We start from the raw sequence: 17,924 nt of genomic DNA, 5'->3' as shown, positions 1-17,924 counted from the left end.
TCTCTGACTCAGATACTTTAATCCACAAAAAGATAAAAAATATTTGTAGAAAAATGAATTAAACTGAGATCCCCCCCGGCCCCGCTAGCTTTGTCAAAAGTATCTTTTACATAACAGTGAAAGGAACTGTTTCACTGATACCTACTAAATGTGTTTTTAATGAACCTAAAATCTTGAGAGGAGAGTGATTCTGTCAAAGTATAATTATTTCAAACTTGACAAATCATTACTCCTAGTGTAATATTTATTTGGAGATAAATTACTAGTTTTCAGCTAGCAGGAGGAGACATGTCTTGGTTAAAATTCTATTTTCATTGTCTCTCATTTTAATCGCAAGCTTCTGGTTGGGGTTTTGTTCCTTAGGCATAAAAAAGAAAACGGAGTCACTTACAAGACGAATACAGGGTATTCTGTTGAAACAAGCTTGAGCTTCCAGTAGAATCATCTGGCTGGCACCCAAGTGATGAAAAACATTTGCAACAGGTGTAAGTCTTCTGGGACTTTCACAGACTATTTAACCCAGAGGAGAATTTCAGGTGAGATTTCACTTTGTAGCTTGTCAATTAGATTTAGTTCTGGATGCCAGTCATTTAGTAACCTGTTCATAGAAAGGCAAACTTGGAATGAAAATTCAGGTTACCCATATCTAACAGTGTTTCTTTGAGAAAGGGCTGAGATTTATGACTGAATCACTTGTAAAAGGGCAGCTTCGGAAGTCCACTAAAATCCCCTACCCTGAAGGTTGATTCCGCGGGATAATCCGTAGGGAACTGCGCCCCTATCCCAAAGGAATCACAGCTCTGGAGGTTTGAATCTACCACTGGCTCCTTGAGAGAAAGATGGACAGTCTTCTCCCATGAGATTTACAGCCTTGGAAACCTGTGGAAGGGTCAGCTTTGAGTCAATTTTGACACAATATTGATAAATTTGGGATTTTATTATTCCTTTATTATCCCTGTTCTCTCTCTCTCTCTCTCTCTCTCTCTCTCTCTCTCTCTCTTTCTGTCTCTCTCTCTCTCTCTCTCTCACACACACACACACACACACACACATCTCTCTACCTTACAAACTTGCCTCATGTGAAATGAAATCCCTATCCTGACAGTCTTTGAGATGAACCCATATATACGAAATCCCACTTCAGTTTCTAAATCTTTTTAAAGTCCAGCCATGGGCATATCAAAACATAGAGGATTTGTTTTATAACCTAGATTATCCTTATTTTTCTCTGTCTCTTCCTTCATTAAAGTCTTGGTTTACTAAAAAAATTATTTGGACCTGATTCAGCCCTGGGTTGTCTTAAAGCTAGACTAATTGAATTTCTAGTTGGATTTGGCATTGAAAAACCAATCCAGAGGAGAGAGGCGCTTTTTTTTTTTTTATGAGTAAAGCTTTAGCAAGTTTCCTATCTTTTCCCAGACATCCATTTGCCTTGATAGTATAGTCTAAAATATATGACACAACAGCTTGCTATCTTCATGACGATGGATTAGGCTGGGTGCATGTCTTTCAAGACAATGTGTTCATTCTTCTGGTAGCTCCTGGTATAGCCAATGTCACGTTCCAGCACCTAAATTCAAAGGTATCAATTCTTCCACAGGCTTCCTTAGTCAGTGTCCAACTTTCATATGCATATGAAGCAATTGAAAATATCATGGCGTGAGTCAGGGACACCTTCATCTTTTAACACCTTTGTTTTTAATTGTTTTTAAATTTTTGTGTGTGTGTACCATCAAATCGGATCTGACTGGTACAGGAGGAGATTGCCCCTCCTTCTCCAGCAGAGCATCTGGTGGATTTGCTTAATATGATGTCTTTTAATTTCCTGTCTGCACTTTGCATGCGTTGACTAGGAGTATAAGTAAAATGAAATCGTTGACAAATTCAGTATTTTCTATGTTTATCACGGTGTTGATTATTGGTACAGTGCTGACTTTATGTTGAAATGTAATCACTGCTAAGGGGATAGTCTTTGATCTCCATCAAGAAATGTTTCAAGTTCTATTCACTTTGGCAAGAAAATGTTGTATCACCTGCACATGTAGTAGTAAATTAATCTTCTATCAAATGTGATAGTGTTCTTTATACAGTCCAGATTCTCAAAATCATGGCTCAGCACATCATGAGGTAATTATGATGTATATAAGTAGCCATTATGTCTTTCCTAATTCTAGACCATGCATTTGTTCTGCTCAAAGTACTGCTTCTTGGTTTATGTATAGGTTTCACATAAATACAGCTAACTATTTAAACACTCTCATTTTTTACAGTTTTGTCATTAGTTATGTCACCACGAGTCATAATCAACTCAGCAGGTTTTGTTTTGGTTTTATATGGGTGACAAATCAACAAGTTTTTCTCTTCATAACCCTTTGTTATCCCTGGCTCTATGATGTTGTTAAGTGCCATCGAGTCGCAAGTGACTTATAGCGACCCTATGAAGAAAAGTCCTCAACATTTGTGTGTCTTTCATCCTCTCTCCAGGTTCAAAGGGTTTCTAGAGGCAAACTATTAATGGAAGTGGATGCCACTCTTGCTTCCAAGCTTGTTTTAATCGGGGAGCACCACCAAACACTGTCCACCATGGGTAACCAACCATTAACACATTTGGCACATCAGTGTCACAGTGTTCAGCCTCACAGCAACCACAAGTTACCACTGGGCAAGGAGACACACCAGGGCTATATGACCTACAGGAATGTTTGAACAAAAACAATGAAAGACAGGCCCGAGGGCCGCAGATTAAAAGTCACCCACCTTCAGCTTGGTAGCATTGCTTTCTGTCCACTGGGCCAGCTGATCTCTCTCCAAGTTGATGTTATTGTTGTTAAGTCACAGGTGACTCATAGTGACCCATTAACACATTAACTAATATCTATGATTGATTCGGTGACTGGGGTAATCGGGATGGGTATGTCAGAGGTGGTGCGGTTGGCGCAGGATAGAGCAGGGTTTAGGGCTGTTGTGCATAGGGTCACTATGAGTCGAAAACGACTCGAGGGCACATAACGACAACAGCAACAAGTATCCAGTATTCCCAAAGCAATAACCTAATAACAACATTCCCAAAGGAAGAAATATTTCTATTTCTTCATACATTTTTCAGAAAATTTCAAACAGTATCAATTTTTAAGTATCTTAATATTTGGGACTTTTGAGATAAATGTTTCTTAGTATTTTTAGCACAGTGCTTTTAAGTATTTGCCAAAGTGGATTGGATTTGGGCATCATCCCAAGGACTACACTTTAAAGCGATGAGGACTGTGTTTCAAGGAGTCCTGAGGTGAAAACTCAAAGCTGAATGATGATGAGGTCTGTGTTAACTCAAGTCTGCCTTCAAACGGAAAAACAGTAGAGCTTATATATGAAATCGAGTGATTGAATTTTCACAATGTCCCATATTGGACTTACTGAAATCTCAAAAGTTGATTTCTAGCACATATTTAAAATAGTTGGAAAAATTCTACATGTTCTGAAAGCCAATTGGTGTAGATCAGTAATTGGGGCAATTTTAAAGGCTGACAGATGCCAACTACCACCTCAGTACCCACTGTCTTAACTCCTTAAGTTATGTTAAAGCCTTAACATATCATGAACAGCAGGTTTTGCACTTGACTGCATTTCCAAACTTTCTTGCTGCTAGATGGCTAAATTATGGCCAGTAAGAGGAAGAAGTGTTCTACTTCCAGGAAGGCTGGTTTTAAAAGAACTAGCTTAAGCAGATGTGTCCCCCCTTCTGCTCTCCTCACTTCCTCCATCTGGATGCCTGGACTCAGATTTTGATAGCAAATGTCTACAAAGTACATTCACTGGAACATGGTTAAGTGTTTCACTGCTAATCAAAAAGACTGGCGATTTGAACCCACCAATGACTTTGTGGGAGAGAATCCCTAGCAATTCACGCTTGTGAGATATTACAACCCAAGACACCGTCTGAGGCAGTTCCTTCATGAAGTGCTTCTGTGAATCAGAATCAACACAACATGATGTCCCCAGCCATCCTTTGAGGACTTGAGGTGCCTTTGAGGATGGATGCAACAGTCAAAAATATACTTGAAAACCAAGTTCTTGATGACTACACTTCAAGTCTAGATGCCTGAGAGAAATAAACATAGACAACAACACTGTTACTTGAAGACTTCCTTTACTAGGAAATTCTGGTGCAAAGCAAAGGGAGCTCTGGTGGCTTACTGGGAAGGAATTGTACTGCCAGTGCAAAGGTCTGCAGTTCAAACCTTCCAGCTTCTGCACAGGAGAGTGATGGACAGTCTCCTCTCGTGACTTACTCCCTCTGAAAACCTGCCGGAAGCTCAGCTGTGGATCGTTTCCAACTCGCTAGTACTCAACGACATCAACTAATGCAGCAGGTTAACTATGGGATAGTCTTCCAGGGGTCTGTCATAGTTTTGAAAAATTAAATGTTTATTTACCTCCTGTCTGCACTGTTGTTGTTGTTGGTAAGTGCCATCAAGTCGTAGGCGACTCATAGCGACCCTATGAACGGAAGATCTAAATACTTGGATAACTTTCATCATTTCTCCAGGATCATAGGGTTTCCCAGAGGCAAGCTATTTCAGAAGTGGATGCCACTCCTGCGTCCAAGCTTGTTTTGATCTGGGAGCTCCACCAAATACTGTCCACCATGGGTAACCGTTAAGCATTTGACACATCAGTGTCACAGTGTTCAGCATCACAGCCACCATGAGTTACTTCTGTACAGCAAATGGACAGACCAGGGCTGTCTCCTCTGCTACCCTCTTCCCCTCATGCACACTTTACTAGTTATCTTTCTATGTCTACAATAATGGTCTTATGCAGTATCTGTCTTTGAGACTGGATTAGTTCACTCAGCATAGCTCGCTCCAGTCAGGAGGGCACATTTCTAGAACTCAGATAGCCCGTGGACAAAACCAAGATGAGATGTACATCCTGAAAGGTCTGTCCAACAGATGAGTAAGGTCAGCGAGAACTGTTCTCCTGCACAGAGGCACTATTTCAAATACCTGGGTCCTCTGTCACAAGCCCTTTCACTTACCACAATATTACAAATAAAATACTACAGCTTTACAAAGCTTTTTTGTAATATCCATATAAAAACTATTCCGCGTGTACCTCTCCTGGTTATGGCACAGAAGTATTAAATAGTGCAAATGCTGCTCTGTGTTGCCTAAAACCCTCAAGAGTGCCTGAAATATGAAATGCCTTACATTGGTATCAAATAAAGAATGTTTGACCAAAAACAAATGTAGGCCTGAGGGCCATGGATTAGAGTCACCCACCTTTGGCTTGGTGGCATCACTTTCTACAAACTAGGCCAACTGAGCTCTTTGAGTGTTGTGGTTGTTGTTGTTGTTGTTGTTGTTGTTGTTGTTAAGTGCCCTTGAGTCGTAGGCAACTCATAGCTAAAAGAGGAGTTAATCTGTTGGTCTACCAGGAGCTTCAGCCCTCATTTTTAAAGTACAGAATACTGTCCTCTTTGGAATGGGTAACAATTTGCTAGGCTATGTTAACAAAAATGACAATTAACTGAAAAATGTAAAATAATGGGGAAAAAAAATCCCTAAAACATTCACTGTATATTTACATCAGATGTACAGGGTTTGGTTATTTGTAAAGTACAGATGAAGCTCACCCCAATCCATTCTGGGAAACTTTCTAACATTTGAATAAAAAAAAATCATGTTTATTTTTCTATTCTGGAGAGAAACCAGTACATGTATTGCTTCCTCCTGGAGGAAGCAAATGAGTATAGAGTGCTCTCTTGGAACTATACTTCTATTATTGTGCTTTTGTTTATATTAGGAGGAAAGAAACAAAAGATAACCCCATCACTCAATTATTTTCATTTTAAATATAACTGTCACCTTACAGAGAGCATTAAGAGTATCCTCTCTTTTTCTTTAACTATAGAAGGCATTTGCATTAAAAGAGAATGGTTTTTATTTCCTTAGAGTTCATCGATGCCTGCTGGTTATTCCCCAGCTCAAGTAATAATCCTGTTTGCAACATCATAATCATTTACCCACAAACAATCAGAGTGTCACTAACGGAGAATTATGACTTTAGGTGGAGGATAAACTACAGGCACAGATGAACTCTGAGGAAATAAAGATTGTTTTCATGCAAATGCAGCTAGTAATAAATAACGAGGCATGAAAATGATGATGAAACTGAATATCCTATAAAAACAGATTTGGGGAGTATAAATAGTATGTTTGTTAAAATTTTCCCTCTATGACACCCAAGGTTTTTATAAAATACTGGTGCAATTTTAGTATTTAAAACCTTGGGATTTATACATAGAAAGAAGGCTCTGAACACAAAGATAAACAGTTCAGAAAGATTTCCAGCAGGGGAAATTTCAATATTTAGTTTTCAACAGTAGTGCCAACATTATTGAACTTCAATCTAATTTTCCCAGTAGCTGAAAGCATTCTTTACTTTTGAGATGCAAAGATTTTTGTGGATTATCTCAATTTAATCCTAATTCACAAACTAATTAATCTATTTATCTATCTGCATATTAACTGATTAGGACATTAGCTCATGAAAAGTGATGATAATAAGAATCATAAAGTACTTTATGATTTTCTAAGTGTTTTTTTTATATTTACTATTGTATTTGAGCCTCATGACATTCTTTTGTGTTCATCTGACATACTTTTCCCTTTTATGATGAATACATAGATCTATAAATGACAGAAGGAGAATTGACGCCTTTGAGCTGTGGTGCTGGAGAAGCGTTTTGAATATACCATGGACTGCTAAGAAAACAAACAGGTTCATCCTAGTGAGAATGAGACCAGGCTGCTCCTTGGAGGCAAGGATTCTGAAGCTTCATCTAACATACTTTGGGCATGTCGCAAAGGAGGGACCAGTCCTTGAAGAGGGATGTCATGCTTGGGAACAGTGTAAGAGATAGAAGAACCTCAATGAGATGGATTGATTCACTGGCTGGGTAAATGGGGGTAGGTGTGTTGGAGACAATAAGACTGGCACAGGACAGAGCAGGGTTAAGGGCTGTTGTACATACGATCGTTATGAGTCACAGGCAACTTGATGGCACATAACAACAACAATAATATCTATATCTATGATCTATATCTATCCGTATCTATCTACCTATCTGGAGTTCTGGAGGCTTAGTTGTACTACCAAGCCAAAGGCACATGGTTTGAATCCCCCAAGTAGTCTGCAGGAGAAAGATCGGAAATACCTCTCTGTGTGATTTACAGCCTCTGAAAACCCGTTGAGGATTGTTGGCTATAAGTTGGTTCTGACTTGACAATGCATAACAACAACAACAACTTCTATAAGTATATACTTATATACATATCGTCCCCCTTGGAAAAATCAAGGACTCCACATTCATTCGTTTTTGTTTTTTTTTACTTACTAAAGATCAGTTAGTTAGAGGTAAGCTAGGGCCTGAGTACAGAGTATGAACAAAATGGACCTAATACATTCCCTCACGAAATGAGTACTATGACTGTGAAGATGCAACCTCAAAAGATCCCACGCAAATTTACTAATAAATTCTGTAAAGTGAGATGCTATAAAAAAATAAAGAAAATAAGGGAAATAATGTATTTTAAGACTAAAGAACGCTTTTGAAAGAGAAGGCATTTTGTTTATTTATTTTTTAAAAATTTTATTTTATTATTTTTGTGTGCGTGCACCATCAAATTGGATCTGACTGGTACAGGAGGAGATTGTCCCTCTTTCTCCAGCAGAGCCTCTGGTAGATTTGAACTGCTCACCTCTGGGATTGCAGTGTAGTTTCCTGCCACTAAACCACCAGAACTTGCAAGGGAAGGCACTTTAAAAAACAGTTTATATTTATTTGCTTGCAAAGTTTGTATATATTGTGTTTCACACTACCTTTCACTCACATTGTGTTTCATACAATGATTCCCATTTATTGCCGGTGGAAGCAGGAGTGGCATCCACTTCCTAAACAACATGCTTCCGGAAACCCTATGAACTTTGATAAATGTCGATAGTTATAGAGGGGCTTCAAACCTTTTGTTCATAGGGTCGCTATGAGTCGTGCTTGACTCGAAGGCAATCAACAACAAATTTTATAAAATTAAACACCATTGAACTATGCCCATCATCAACCTGACTTTCACATCGCCACCAGATCTTTCCCATTTTCCTTGCCCACCCGTCCTCCACCCACCAAATGGTGTGACCCTATCATTGCCCCCTTCACATCTTACCCCTCTGCTATCCTCTTCCCCTCATACACACTTTACTAGTTATCTTTCTATGTCTACAATAATGGTCTTGTGCAGTATCTGTCTTTGAGACTGGATTATTTCACTCAGCATAGCTCGCTCCAGTCAAGAGGGCACATTTCTAGAGCTCAGATAGCCTGTGGACAAAACCAAGATGAGATGTACATCCTGAAAGGTCTGTCCAACAGATGAGTAAGGTCAGCGAGAACTGTTCTCCTGCACAGAGGCACTATTTCAAATACCTGGGTCCTCTGTCACAAGCCCTTTCACTTACCACAATATTACAAATAAAATACTACAGCTTTACAAAGCTATTTTGTAATATCCATATAAAATTATTCCGCGTGTACCTCTCCTGGTTATGGCACAGAAGTATTAAATAGTCCAAATGCTGCTCTGTGTTGCCTAAAACCCTCAAGAGTGCCTGAAATATGAAATGCCTCACACTGGTATCAAAGAAGACATTTAACAATATTAAACACATTGTGATGTCAAATTTTCATCATATCCATCTCCAGAATTATAGAAATTCTACATTCCATACCATTAGGCGATTTGAGTATAAATTAATGAATTCTAACAAATATGTGAAACCATGTGGTCTCCAACAGTTGTTGGAAGCACTCTGAACTGAGATTAGACTGAATAATAGAGTTGGGATTCCTCTGGCACGTCTGTAACTCAATTCCATAGTCAAAACTAGGTACAGACCTTTAACAGGGATTTTCAGCTTAAGCTTTAAAATGAAAGAACACATTAGAGCTGCTTCAGGCAAAGGTTCTAATCTTATTTTGTTCTCGTTTCCTCATTAGACTAATGGCAATGGAATTAAGGGACTTTTCTGAAGGTGCAATTATGGGAAGCCAATAAACAGAAAGGGGCCTTATATGGAATTCACAGAGGTCCCTCATGTTTAATTTCAAGGCCATATTGCAAATTGAATGACAAAGGCAGTGGAATATAGTGATAAATTTTTGCAGGGGGAAAAAAAAACCCCAAAAACAAAAGATCAAAACACAAAACCAAAAACCAACCCTATACTGATTTTTAAGATCTTCTATTGTAAAAGGCGATAAACTTTTCTTTTCTTTTCTTTTTTTTTCTGAGCTAGCCCATAAGAGAGTGATGCTAAGACTGAGTAAACACAGAAATTGTAAGGGCCCACTTCTTTCCTAACAGGACTAGGACAACACTTTCTTGCACTTGGAGAAAAATCTACAAGTTTTAAACTGCACTCATAGGAACCATTAGCTTCTACATTTGAACAAAAACAGAGGGAACTTAGAGTAAACGAGGGCAGAGTAAAGAACCTTTTAAGAAACTGATCTGACATCCTGAAACGAAAGATCACCTTTTCCCACGGTAACGGTTGTGCAGCCAACTCAAAGTTAACCATAGATCCTGAAATCCGGAAAGCCAGGAGCCTCTGGACTAGAGGCCAAGGAGAGCTTTTGACAGAAATGGTGAGGATTAAAGGGAGGTTCATTGTTTTCTCTCTACGTGACTGTGCAAAATGACATCTGAGGAGACCAAACTATCAACAAAACAGAGTCACGCTTGTTCTATGGTATTTCTTTTGAAATATTCTACAAATGTGATTGTCTTTGTTGATTGCTTAAGATTTACTTGTGGTAATGGCTTAAATAAAAACCTTTTATTATATTAAAATATATGAAATGCTATCAGTCTCTAAATAATCATCTTCTAGCCTGCTGAGTAATGATGTGTGTGAATGTCAGTGCACTTTACAGATGTCATGGAGAAACTATCACAAACGAATGTGCGCTAACCCGCCATCAGTCTGCTACAAAGACGTAGTACCCAGAGCCACAGAGAGCAGACAACGGCAGAGTTACAAAACTGAGGCACGGTGCGCAGTGGTGATAGGGACCCAGACTGCAGGCAAATCTCTTGAGTAGTCAACACAAGATGAGAAACACACACACACACACACACACACACACACAACCCTAAAACATCACCAAATGACAATTAAAAAATTATCCCTTAAGTCCATTTCTGCTCTTTCTTAAGCTCTTGAAAGCTGCACTGTGAAGAAGGCTTACATGAGGCTGTAAACCTGACACACACATCGATTCTAGGATACACACTGTGGTGTTGTTGTTGTGTACCGTCAAGTCGGGGCTGACCCATAGCTGACCCTCTGGTGGGTTTTCAGAGGCAGTTAATCACATGGGAGGAGACTGCCTCTCCTTCTCCCGTGGAACAGCTGGTGGCCTCGAACCACATGCCTTTGGGATTGCAGCACAGCTTCTTGCCTCTAGGCCACCAGAGCTCCCTCCACACTGTGCTAGTCCACTGTTATCATGTACCTTCTAGGGGGAACCAACACACAGCTGACCCTCCACAGGCTTTTCAGAGGCTGTAAATTGTACGGGAGGAGACCATCTATCTTTGCCCTGCACTTATGAAAATTATCTACACAAGAGTGAAGAAACACTCCTATGTGAACTATTTCCTTTAAAACATCACAACAGTCCTTCAAACTGATTTCCCCAATACAAGACGTTTGAGAGTCTTTCTTATGTTTCATTAGATCAGAAAATGACGAGTATTAACCAATCGCATCTCAACATACCCAATTCTCACACTTCCATTAGCCTTGAGGGTTACAGCACAGCTTCTTACCACTAGGTCACCAGAACTCCCTCACCAAAAAGGAATATTGTGATAAACAGAGAAGGACTCAAAGTGTCAAAGATTTGTGAAATGAATTGGTGATAGGAATTCACAAAGATTTGTGAATGAAATTTGTCAAGGATTTCTATAAAATTCCCACAGAAGTGGCAGTCACGACACTCTATGACCCTATCAGTGAACTAAGAAAGATCTTTTTAGTAGCCAAAAGAAAAGATGGCACTTTGAGGGAAAATGTATGACACACTCAAGCCACGTTATTTTCAATATTGTCATGTGCATGTAATAAGTGGACAATGAATGAAGAGGACTGAATAATGGGTATGTTTGAATTACGGCATCGGTGAAGAAGATGGAACCTATCTGGGACTGTTAGAAGCAAGGATCAATGTGCCTTGGCTAAAGTAGAGCAGACTATGCCTTAGAATCAAGGATGCTGAAACTCCCCCTCACGTCCACTGAACATGTTTTCAAGAAGGATCAACTGCACCACACTTCGTAACTCTAGAAAGCTACCAAAGCTCCTATAAATGTCAAAAACTCACCAAGACAATCATTAAAAACTTAGTATAATTCCCCAAATAAAAATGTATTCAAAGATAAAATGAGTATTATTTATCATTTTTAAAAGTATACTTTTGTTGATTATATAGTGTTTTCAAAGTTGACAATGAAATGTGAATGTACAGGGGGAAAAGGGCATTAATCATTGGGTTGTACAATTCGATGGGTTGGGTGTGAGGGAAATTGAAAGAATTTGTTTGAATTTGTATTAGAATTTTGTAAATAAACTAGTAAAAAAAAACAAACCCAGATGTGACAAAATATAATAAGATCTTTAGACACAAATATACTATTAAAGACACCAATTCACCAAATTGTGTTAGTATTATCTATTATACTTGTATTTGACATAAAATAAATCACTTGGAAGAAAAGTTCTTAAAATTTCACTAATATTTCTTAGTTAGAAAGCCTTGAAATATCAGGGAAATTAATAAAAATCCTGGCAACTAGACAGGTAATCATTTGGTTACTTTTTATTAGTTGTTTCCTTCAATCTGGGCACAAATTTTTTAATATGAACAAATTATCATTAACTACTGTCTGACCATGGCAGCGTCATAACAAGTTGCTTGTCAAGAAAAACCTCTTCATCCTCTTCTGTACTGCTCCCAGAAAACTCCGGCACGGATGGAATTTCAGTATCTTTTCTAGAAGAACTAGAAATGCATGAAAACGAATCAATACACAATGTACAGAACCAGGTTCCAACTCTTCATTCATCTTCTGATCAATACAATATTCACTGAAGTCACTGGAGGTTGGCAGATAGGAGGGGGACTGTATCAGACCAGGACCATAATTTTTAATGTGTCCAATACACGATGCCTTCTTTTAATGAAGAATTCTCGTCGTTCTCACTCTCCCGAGAAACAAAGCCCCAGTGGGACCAAGGGAAAGATGTTTGGGGTCTCTGGCTGTATTTTCATTGGTGATTCAGAAGGTAGCTTAGAAATTTGCACAGCCACAAGGATTCTCACTAAGCACATTCATATTTTCATTGGCTGGTTAACAGAATCCACTGAATAGATTGTCAGACAAATGATCTCTTCTGTATACAGTAAATCAGGATTATGTTGATAACCAGTCAAGGTAAGTCAAAGTCAAAATGAATGACAGCAAGGCTGTAGTTATTCTATTTTGTTGTATCTTATTATAGAGGTGAAAAGTGAAAATGCTAGTATATATACATGTCTGTAATATGGCAGGCAGTATAGGTGGGGGACGGACAGAAGCCTTTATAATTCAGATATTTTAGCCTTAAATTATCTCAATTTTCGTCTCATGTATGTCATTAAATAATATCGTTTACTTTGTGCTGGATAAAATCAGTATTTTTAGAATATTATTTTATACCCCCCCAAAAATCTAAACAATAGTTTTTAAACTCTGATCTGTGGACCAATATAAACCTGCAGTAAAACTTTCTGTAGTAAAGAAAAATGAAGAAAAGATAACATGCTTGTGGATTTTTCCTAGCTCCCAAAATGTTACAGGGTTGTGTTTTAGTCTGCCAGCAGTTTTTTATGTATCTTACTTATTATTAAATATATATGTTTTAATAATGAATGTATTAAGTATATTTTCTTCTATGAAATGGAAAAGTGAGAATTAGGGTTTTTTTTATGAAATTGCATGTTTAGGAAAACAATTAGCAACTTGAGGTGGGCTCCTTGTTAAGTGTTTTTCTTCTTAAAATATATTATTTAAGCGATATCAGAATTACAGTTATCTAAGAATTAAATCTAAATTATTTTCTTCTTCAGGAAGAGAGAGCAACATATTCTTTTTTACTGAAATATGTAACTTCAAAGCACTCAAAAGGATGCACAAATTAAGGGACTTTTATTTACATTTAATCTTATTCTGCAGAAGTACCTCTCCTCTCTTTTCAAGGAACTCTAGGTTTTCAATGCTAAACAAAACAAAACAAAACAAAAAACCCTAAAAAAAGTCAACTCTAAACTAAACAAAAAAAGACTAGTTCTTTATTTTAATATTTTTATTGATTTTCATATAATAATTCCTTTTAAAACAGACTACTTCTTTGAAGCACTTAGTAGTGAAACATGTCATTTATATAAAATAATGACTGATGAAATGATAGAAATTAAAATATGGTATTATTACTAAACTAGATTAAATTTCAAGATAGAAACCTCTCAATAGTCTATTTTAAAAATTGTATTCATATTGGGTGAAATTCAATTAATGCAAAGTATTGAAATTTATTAGGTTAATTAATTCAAGTAATGTAATTGTCTTTCAGTATGAGAAGAAGTGATGAAGGATTATTAAATTCCAAATGTCTTTTCATTTTTCTGATATGCATTATGCAGCAGGACTATCTCTTCAAGTTAAAGTAACAACTTCAGAAGTCTTTTATTAAATCTTGCTAAGGGTCTGAAAATGGGTGAAAAAAAAGAATGGTCATCTAATATACAAACTTGACAATATTTTTCTGGACATAGTGTTTTGGATGAAATTGTATTCTCCCCAAAGTTGTCATTGTAAACTCCAATTCCCTGTCTCTGCTGAGAGTATAATTGGGAAATGGGTTGCTTTCTTTGTTACAAAGGCAGCTGTAGGGTAGGGTATATTCTGGGTCACTGTTTTGAGATGTGGAAGAGATTAAACAAGCAAGCAAAGAAGCAGTGATAGACGATGTCACATAAAACCTGGCCTGGAGCAGAAGCTAAAAAAGACAAAGCCCTTCCTCCAGTGCCAACAGAAAACCCCAACAGTGACTTTTTCACTTATTACTGATGTTAAAGAATGGAATTTTACTGTGTTAATATGTTCTGTTAATACAAAGTCTGCCCCTGGACCTTGCACCCTGAATTTGGATTTCCAGCTTCATAAACTGAGGAAATAAATTTATTAGCGTCTTCCACTTGGTAATGTTTCTGTTATGGTAGCACTAGCTATCTGACACATTTAGTAAATTTAACTAGATGGCCTTGCCAAAAATTTTATTATGCACTATTCCACAATAAGGGATCTTTCACTTTTTCTGTAAAATGCTTGTCTGTCAGATACTTCTCTAAATCTGAACATTCAGATTAAGACAGACTAGGAAGAAGGATTGGACATCCACTTCTGAAAGAGCAGGTCTCTGAAAACCCTATGGACCACAGAACACACATAGAATAAATAACAAAAAAGGGCAACTGAGGTGGAGCTTTCAAGTATGGAAATATTTGTTAAGCATCAGGGAGTTGAACAATGACTAAGGAGGATAGAAGGAGAATTCAGTGACTGGGGTAATCGGCATGGGTGTATCGGAGACAGTGTGATTGGCACAGGACAGAGCAGAGTTTAGGGCTGTTGTACATATGGTCGCTATGAGTCCCAAGCAACTCAGCAGCACATAACAACAATAGCAACAACATTCTTACCACTTGAGCAGCTTTACCTACCTCTGTTCTTCAACTCCACAGGGTCCCCTCCAGCTTAACGCCTGAAGGAAATCGCCAGTGGTCTCACTTATATCTGGTGCGAGGCTGCTGAAGGCTGCTAACTCTTCTGAGGATAGACTGTAAGGGTCTTCTGATGGGTCTGCAATATTTTATTTCACGCATTGTTAACACAAAAAGCACGGTGTGAATGAATTACATATGGTGCTGAGCGTTTATCCTGACCAAACTACCTTGACTAACCAGACTAGGGAGCTCTAGTGGCTTAGCGGTAAGGAGCTACACTGCCAATCCAAAGGCATATGGTTCGAATCCACCAGCTGCTTCATGGGAAAAAGATGGGCAATCTCCACAAAGAGCATTAGCACAGAATGGTGTCTCTCTGGAGACTAAGGTGTGTCTGATACAGGCCATGGTCTTCGCAATCACTTGTTATGCATCAGAGAGTTGGACAATGACCAAGGAAGATAGAAGGAGAATTGATGCCTTTGAGCTATGGTGCTGGAGAAGAGTATTGAGAATACCATGGACTGTTAGGAGAACAAACAGACTTGTCCTGGAAAGGGTTAAACGGGGTGGCCCAGAGACCACGTCTCTACGTTAATTTCATTAATTTTTTTAATATGTATTTTTAAAACTGTATCAATTACCCAGAAAATTCACCGAATGTCAAAGAAAACCAAGTGATCCTTTTAAAAGTTAGAATATCGTGTATCTCTTTAACTCGTCTGCCTGTTAAATGCCTCATTATTTCTTTTCATTCTTCAAGAAATGAAAGCTTCACCCACACACAATTTGAGACAAAAAAGTGTGCTTTGCCAATAATGTCCTTCCATGCTTCAGGTTGGATAGATAATAACCATTTGTATTTGAAAGGGGGAAAAAAGTTAAATCTCCCTTTTCATGAAGCTGTTCTATGATTCAGATTAAATAAACAAAAAGCAAAACACAAACTCGTCACTCAAACCTTTGCCATCAAAACATTTTCAACCCATAATAACAGTGTCGAACATAGAAGGCCAGTCTCAAGGTTTCCAAGGCTATAAATCTTTATGGACACAGAACTGTTTCATTATTATTCCACAGAGTGGCTGTGGGTTCAAAGAGCAGCTGTATTCCTTAACTATATGTCCCAGTGCTCCTTTCAGACTGTTGTTGTTGTGGTGTACATCAAGTCGGAACTGACCCAAAGCTGACCCTACAGTAGGTTTTCAAAGGCAGAAAATTGCAAGGGAGGATATTGCCAATCTTTCTCCCATGAAGCAGCTGGTGGATTCGAACCATGCGTCTTCAGGATTGCAGTGCAGTTTCTTATTACCAAGTTATCAGTCTCCCTCCCCTTCACAGTAAGGAAGGCCAAATAGATACAGTAAAATAGAAAAAAATTCCCTCCGATGGCTTGGTGGTAAGGGGTTATGTGGCCATTTCAAAGGCAGTGGTTCAAATCCACCAGGTGCTCTGCAGAAGGAAGATGTTTACAGACCTCCCACGTGATTGAAAGCCCACTGGACTGTCAGCTATGAGTTGGTTCTGACTCGATGGTACACAATAACAGCAATATACAATTTGGCAATAAATCAGGCATAGGAATGAAGGTCATTACCGGGTGGCCTCCACTTCCTCACCAACATGCCTCTGGAAACTCTACGAACGTTGATAAATGTCGATAGTTATAGAAAGGCTTCAGGCCTTTTGTTCATAGGGTCGCTATGAGTCATGCTTGACCTGACAGCAAATGTTAGAAATGTTGTATTAATACTTCCCCCCCCCACTGATGAAATTGTAAGAGCCATTGAATTGATTTCCATTGTCCTAAGAATAATAGTACAGATTTATGTAATCTCGTTTAAACTAATTGTTTAAGCTACTGATCCACCTCCTGTCGATACTAACCCTCTTCCCTTCCTGTTAGACACAGAAAACAAAAGACACACTAAAAATTGGTTACTTGTCTGAAGCCATATGACCACATGATAGATGACTTGGAACTAAACCTGAGCTCTCTGAATTTCTCTGTATTGTAAATCACTTTATTAAATTACTCTAACTCAATGATTTTAGGCTGTCACTTCCTGTCCAATTTTTCCACAAAATAATCAAAAGCATGATACCTGAGAAATAGCAGCTGCAAGACAGACACATCTATGCACACACTGTTGAATCCAGCATTATTCACAAGAGCAACGAGATGGCAACAATCCAAGCGTCCGTTAACAGATAAATAGATGAAGAATATATGCTACAATCACACGATGAAGTACTACGCAACACTGAACACTGATGAAGAGTTCATGAAACATTATATGTTATGAATAAGTCTAGAGGTCATCACACTGAGTGGAGTAAGTCAGTCATGAAAGGACACTATTTTATAAGATTGCTCCCATGTCCTAAACAACATGCCTCCGGAAACTCTCTGAACTTTGATAAATGTCAATAGATATAGAAAGGTTTCAGGCCTTTTGTTCAGAGGGTGGTAATGAGCTGTGCTCAACTCCAAAGGAATCAACAACAACAACAACAACAAGCTGCATAAAAAGCCAAACTAAGGTTTACACATAGAATTATTCTAATATGATCAGAAAGAAGAGAGAAGTAAAAATTACTAGATAACAAACAATATTATTACTAGGCGGAAGCAGGAGCGGCATCCACTTCCGAAATGGCTTGCCTTCGGAAACTCTATGTACGAACAGTGCTCAGGCTGTTCGTTCGTATGTTCGCTATGAGTCTCTACGACTCGACGGCACCACACAACAACATTACTAGGTGAAGATACAGGTAATAGAGAATAAGTGGATGATCAGATATTATGGGTGTTGTAATTAATGTTATGAAACAAAATGTGTGTGAAAAACAAATATGAATTGGCATATACAGAGGAATTTAAAGAAATAACATATGAGCAAGAGCCTATGGTGATGAAGGAAGAAGTTCAAGCTGCTTTGAAGGAAATAACAAAAAATAAGGCCCCAGGAATAGATGGTATACCAATTGAAGTATTTCAGATAACAGATGTTGCCCTGGATGTGCTCACCAAGTTGTG

At 38.2% G+C, this 17,924-nt stretch overlaps 1 protein-coding gene across 1 annotated transcript in view; it reads right to left on the bottom strand.

Moving 5' to 3' along the window:
* Nucleotides 1-11,994: 11,994 nt before the first annotated feature.
* The window catches only part of ZBBX (zinc finger, B-box domain containing), a 166,059-nt gene continuing 160,129 nt past the window's right edge, over nt 11,995-17,924 (bottom strand). Inside the window, exons 18-19 of the mRNA XM_006890391.1 lie at nt 14,882-15,020; nt 11,995-12,121 (exon numbers count right to left, since the gene is read on the bottom strand). Of these exons, the coding sequence (XP_006890453.1) occupies nt 11,995-12,121; nt 14,882-15,020 (266 nt within the window). The remainder of the gene's footprint in view (nt 12,122-14,881; nt 15,021-17,924) is intronic.

The sequence above is a fragment of the Elephantulus edwardii genome, unplaced genomic scaffold (assembly GCF_000299155.1).
Source record: "Elephantulus edwardii isolate Elephantulus edwardi_28Jun2011 unplaced genomic scaffold, EleEdw1.0 scaffold00088, whole genome shotgun sequence".
Taxonomy (NCBI): domain Eukaryota; kingdom Metazoa; phylum Chordata; class Mammalia; order Macroscelidea; family Macroscelididae; genus Elephantulus; species Elephantulus edwardii.
Note: the sequence above shows the minus strand (reverse complement) of the source record. Positions and strands in the feature narration are given on the sequence as shown.